This window comes from Nicotiana sylvestris, chromosome 2 (genome assembly GCF_000393655.2).
Source record: "Nicotiana sylvestris chromosome 2, ASM39365v2, whole genome shotgun sequence".
Classification (NCBI taxonomy): domain Eukaryota; kingdom Viridiplantae; phylum Streptophyta; class Magnoliopsida; order Solanales; family Solanaceae; genus Nicotiana; species Nicotiana sylvestris.
The window spans coordinates 71,202,594-71,208,940 of NC_091058.1; the positions used below are offsets into that span (position 1 = coordinate 71,202,594).

The 6,347-nt window shown below is 42.7% G+C and overlaps 1 protein-coding gene across 1 annotated transcript; it reads left to right on the top strand.

Annotated features, from left to right (window-relative positions):
* Nucleotides 1–772: 772 nt before the first annotated feature.
* On the top strand, nucleotides 773–1,462 carry LOC138886463 (uncharacterized; the record flags this gene model as incomplete). Its single annotated transcript, XM_070167574.1, has 1 exon — nucleotides 773–1,462. A coding segment is annotated over exon 1 (690 nt), but the record flags the coding sequence as incomplete, so codon positions are not given.
* Between the last annotated feature and the right edge of the window lie 4,885 nt (nucleotides 1,463–6,347).

Sequence of the window (6,347 nt, forward strand, 5' to 3'; positions counted from 1 at the left end):
AGTCATACCAAATAGAACGAAGTTGGGACAAGTAACTAGGCCGGGTAGACTTTCATGGTCCCGGTACGTTGCCCCCACTTCGGCTCAAGATGTCCGCTTGGGTAAGCCAGGTCTAGAACAGTATACCCCAGGTTTTACACTCAGAATAACTCAGCTTCATGCCGGATCCCTAGTAGGAACGTTGTTTGCATCATGCGCATTTGACTTCGGAGACCCAACACAGGGGTTGAGTCTGTCTAGGACAGGTGTACCCGAAATGAAAAGACCATCCTGATGCATCTTACTTGCTACTTGTGCATTCATTTGTTTCGGATTTTGCATGTTGACCAGCTTATAGGAAAAAGTTAGAAAAGGAAGATCAATGTGAGAACCGAGAGAGAAAATTGGCTGTTTTCGAAAAAAAAAAACCAAAATAGTTTGAAATTCTAAAAAGGAAAGAAACGTCGTGTTTATTTATTAAAAAAAAAGTAAAAAAAAATAGATATTAAATAATTAAAAGTGTGGGTACATAAATGTCATGGTGTTGTCATAAGTAAGGCGATGTCATTCTTGCCCAAAATATGTCGAATGTCCCAAAAGGGCGCCGGAAGGTTGTTTTGGCAAGAACAGCCGCCTTTGGTCGTTTTTCTTCAAAAAAAAAAAAAATTGCCGGTCAGCAAACACAGCCTTTAAACCTTCTTCATCGAAATGTTTTGTTTTTAATATTAATGATTTTTTTCAAAATGAGTCTTGATTTTGGATTTTTAAAATTAACATCGCTCATAGGTACAAAATGAGCACCATCCAAAACTTACCATTCACAGATGTAGATGAGTTTCTATTTCAGCTTCAGATGTGGTGGCATGAGTTAGGAGGAGATGGTCAGAAATGGGTCATTAAGTATTTGGGAGCTCTCACAGATATTATGAACGTTAAACCACGCGATGATTTGATTACGTCGCTAGTGACTTTTTGGGACCCTGTTCACAATGTCTTTCACTTCTCTGATTTCAAGCTTACTCCCACATTGGAAGAAATAGCTGGATATTCCGATTTTGACAGAGATCTGAGAAACCAGAATCTTATATTCCTAAAGGCTCCCTCAGTACACCGATTCTTTAGTCTTCTGAATATTAGTAATCAAATTAGAAAAAGCAACGTTGTCAAAGGGTGTTGTTCTTTCAACTTCCTATATTCAACGTTCGGAAAGCCGGATGGATTTGAAATTCATGAAAAGGGACTTACCAACAAACAAAACAAGGACACCTGGCAGATTCACCGACGCTTCGCTTTCATGGTGGTTTTTCTGGGAATCATGGTTTTCCCAAACAAAGAGCGGACGATTGATATTCGTATAGCCAGAGTCGTACAAGTCCTCACTACTGAGGAACGTCACACCCTTTCCCCGATCATTCTCTCAGACATTTATCGGGCATTGACTTTATGTAAATCTGGGGCAAAATTCTTCGAAGGGTGCAATATTTTGTTGCAAATGTGGTTGACTGACCATCTCCGACATCACCCCAAGTTCATGCAGTATGGTCCAAGCAAGGACAATTTCATCGAGAGTTATGAAGAAAGAATAAAAGATTATAAATCTCCAGAAGGGGTGGAAGCCTGGATATCCCATTTAAGATCTTTAATGGCAAGTCAAGTTGAGTGGACTTTGGGATGGATCCCGATAAGAGAGGTGATACACATGTCAACCTTGAAGAGTTATATGCTGCTGTTGGGTTTAAGAAGCGTACAGCCGTATGCGCCACAGAGAGTTCTAAGACAGCTAGGGAGATACCAAGTGGTGCCTGATGATGAAGATTTGAGTGTGCAAGTGATCGAGCTACACCCCGAAGCCACTCTTCCTGAGGCTTTATCCAGCAGATTTGGAATGGTTGTCGATACTTGAAAGATGATACTCAAGTTCCAGATCCTGCGAAAGGCGAGATAAATCCGGGATATGCTAGGTGGTTTGAGAAAAGATCCCGCGTGGATGATGCACCAGAACCTGATCTTAGAAGGCCCATAAAAAGACCGCATGTTCAAACCTTTGATGACAAAATCCAAGAACGGTTGGCTTGGGGTGAAAAGGAAAAGGGGTACAAAGAAACTATTCATGCCTTAGAAGAAAGTCTGAGGAACCTTAATTTGGAGAAAGACTTACAAGCACAAGAAGCAGAAGGTGAAAAGAAGAGTCTGATTAGTGAGAATAAAACTCTCCGCGCTCAGTTTCAACAGATGAAGAAAGCTTCTAAAGTGCCAGTGAGAAGTTGGAAAGATCAGAAAATCATTGCCAATCTGATAGAAAAAATGCAAGATTATGACTCCATCTTGACAAAGACTGAAAAGGCGTTAGACAAAGCTAAGGGAAAATTCATACAGTTAAATGAGGAGGCCAAATCTAATAAGGAACGCCAAGTAATAAGATTCGAAGAAAACATGGCTCAATTCAAGAGAGAGAAGGACCATTGGATACATTTAGAAGCTCAACTCCATGCACAGTTGGAAGAAATGAGAAGGTATAATAGAGAACATCAGCACACAGATATTGATAGGGAAAGAGCACAGGCAAGACTCGATCAGGCCAGACTTCGAGCTCAATTGGAGTCAGCTTTAGATCGCGAAGACCGCATAAGAGATGTAGCCACCACTCGCCAACAGCGATTGCAAAACCAAGACCAAAATCTCCAAGATTTCAGAGCACAAATCCATGATTTGGCTGTTTACACCTCTCAAAGTTATGTAAACTGTCAAGGGATGGATTATGAAAGGTTTCTAGAGCATGCACCTACTTTTGCCCGTCATCTTGCAATGGAGTTAGAAAGAATGTACCGTACACTAGGAGGTCAGCCGGGTCAAGCCCCACCATGAGCAGATGTTCCAGTGATTGAAAGCAAAGGATTGCGGAATGGAGCGTAATCATAGTTGTTGGAACTTTTTATATAATAATCATGTTTTAGTTTGAGTCCGTGTCAAGTCTTTTAAACCATTTTCTTAAAGTGTTGTCCAAAAGTAATGTCATTTCTGTCTTTGTACTGTTTCATTTGTTAAAAATAAATAAGAGTATTAATAATTGTTTCTGCCAGAACTACGCACGGTCTGATTCATGCGGGGACATGATACGTAGGCAATCTTTATAAGATTCGACCACAACCAAAAGAAGGGAATAAAATGAAAAGGGGGGGGAAATAAAGATAGGCATGAGTGACGATAAAAGGAAAGATCAGGAAAAGCTGGAATGACACAAGCAACCGAGCAAATACATGATAGAAAATGGTTAATTGCCTAGGTGCATTGCATCCCAACGTGTAATTGCATATGTGTTAAACTATTAAAACTGACAAGTTTGTTGTTTTCCAGAATTCAAGCAGTTAGTTTATCTAGAGTATACTGGAACATTATCATTACCAAACCAGATCAAAAGGACCAATACCCGAAATCATGTCTATCCTGGATGTCGACACAAGTGTTGAAGTAGAGGAGCTGGACGTCAGTAAAATGAAAGAGGAGATGCTTAAACTTAAGCAACAGATGGCCGAGATGTATCAGGCCTGGTCTAAAGGACAATCACCCCCAGCTTACCCTGCTAACCCTGCTTCCGCCCCACCACCGGCTCAAACTCAGGATCATCCTACCACTGATCTATCCCTGAGCTTTCCCATTTACCAGCACTATCGGGGCACCACTTCTCATACACCACTATCTCCACCCCCTAAACCAATTCCATACCCTCCTCCACCAGTAACTCCTATCTTCATAGCACCTCCACTAGCTACACTCCACAAATCTCCTAGCGAGCCTATATTCCAGGCCCAGGACAACCAATACTACCCCTCGGAGCCCACTTTCAAAGCTTCAGAAACCCATTCATATACTCCTCGCTTTGACCTCCCAATAGAAGCTGATAAACCAGTCAAAAATACCGAACATGAGGAGATGTTCAGGAAAGTTAAAAGCTTAGAACAATCATTCCGAGACATGCAGGGGTTAGGAGGGCAAGTCAGTGTGGCCTACAAAGACCTATGTCTGTTCCCAAATGTGCAATTACCGGCCGGTTTCAAGATGCCCAAGTTCGATCTATACAACGAGCACGGTGATCCAGTAGCCCACTTGAGGGGTTTTTGCAGCAAGATGAGGGGAGCTGGAGGAAAAGACGAATTGTTAATAGCTTACTTCAGTCAGAGTTTGAGTGGATCAACATTGGAATGGTATACCCGCCAAGACCATGGGAGATGGTACACATGGGATGATCTGGCGCAAGCATTTGCTTGTCACTTCCAATACAATCTTGAGATCATTCCAGATCGACTATCCTTGACTAAATTTGAGAAGAAGCACAGTGAAAGCTTTAGAGAATATGGTTTCCGATGGAGGGAACAAGCAGCAAGGGTGGATCCCCCAATGAAGGAAAGTGAGATGGTAGATTACTTCCTACAGGCTTTGGAACCCACTTACTATGGCCATTTGGTCTCAGCTGTGGGAAAATCATTCAACGAAGTAGTAAAGATGGGGGGCATGGTAGAAGAAGGCCTCAAGTCGAATAAAATCATGAGCTATTCGGCTATCAATGCGACTACTCAGGCTATTCAAGGCGGCATAGGAGGGATTGGGAAGAAGAAAAGAGAGGAAGCGACAATGGTTGATTCAGGAACTTGGTCCGGATGCAGAGGTTCACCTTACTACTACAATCAACCTTGACCCCACCAACAAACTTATCACCACAATTCACCCCAACACTACTATCCCCCGTTAGAACCTCATTTTTCCGTCCACCATGCACAAGCATACAACCAACCTCCTGCCCACGCTCAATGGCGTGCTCCTGTCCTACCAAATACTTATCCACATCCACGAGCCTACCAAAAAACTCCCGGACCAAGTTTCAGGCCTAGTCAAGCACTCAAGGGTGAAAGGTTGCAGAAAAAGAAAACCTTTACTCCGTTGGGAGAATCCTACACTAGTCTGTTCCACAGGCTAAAACAACTAGATATGCTAAGGCCGATACAGTCTAAACTGCCAAATCCTCCTTCAAAGAATCTTAACTATACTGTCAGCTGTGAATATTGTTCTGGTACTCCGGGTCATGATACAGAAAGGTGTTGGCACTTGAAAAGTGCGATACAGGAGCTGATTGATACAAATAGAATTGAAGTTCAAGCTCCCAAAGCACCCAATATCAACAGGAATCCGATGCCAGCCCATCAGGAGGCAAATATGATCGAAATAGTGCATGCGGAGGGGGAACCCAAGAAGCCATCACAAACCGTCATGATGATTCGGTCTAGTGGAGTCAAGACAGATGAACAATCAACGGATGAGAAGTTGGTGCTCGAGCAGAGCAAAAAGAGTGTTGAGACATCTGTGGCAGTTGAGAAGGGGTCCTTAAGCAAAGTTGCAACGAAACAGGAAGGGGTAAAAGTGATTGTACCGGGAGCGGCCAGCAAACCCATCATAATTGTGGAAGGAGCCCGCTCAGATCGGGTTATTATCAAGCCAGTAACCCAGCTACCAGTAATCAACAGCAAGGCTATTTCATGGAATTACGAACGGGTAACAGTGATGTACAAAGGGAAGGAAGTCAAGGAAGAAATCTGTGAAGTACAGGGTTTGACTCGCTCGGGAAGGTGTTTTACTCCCGAGGAGTTAAGAAGAGCTAAAAATAATCCAACACCAATGAAGAAAGCCGTAACTGAAGAAGAAGCAGAAGAATTCTTGAGGAAGATGAAGCTGCATGACTATTCTATCGTGGAACAATTAAGAAAGACGCCCGCTCAAATTTCACTATTGTCATTACTGATCCATTTGGACAAGCACCGTCAAGCTTTAATGAAGATCTTGAATGAGGCACACATTCCCGATAAGATCTCCGTGAATCACTTGGAAAAAATAGCCAACAAAATCTTCGATACAAACAGAGTCACGTTTTCTGATGATGAATTGCATGTAGAAGGTACTGAGCACAACAGAGCTCTTTACCTCACATTAAAATGTGAAAACTCTGTGGTGACCCGGGTATTGATTGACAACGGTTCAAACACAAACATATGTCCTCTCTCCACTCTAAGCAAGTTGAAAATAGAAGAGGAGAGGATCCATAAGAACAGTATTTGTGTGCGGGGATTTGACGGTAGAGGTAAAGATTCAGTTGGGGATATAGTGCTGGAGCTGACGATAGGGCCAGTTGAGTTCACAATGGAGTTTCAGGTGCTGGATATAGTTGTTTCCTATAACTTACTGTTGGGTCGACCATGGATCCACGCCGCTAAAGCAGTCCCATCAACACTACACCAGGTAGTCAAATTCGAATGGGATAGACAAGAAATAGTTGTGCATGGGGAAGACAGCTTATGTGCTCATAGCAATGCCATTGTACC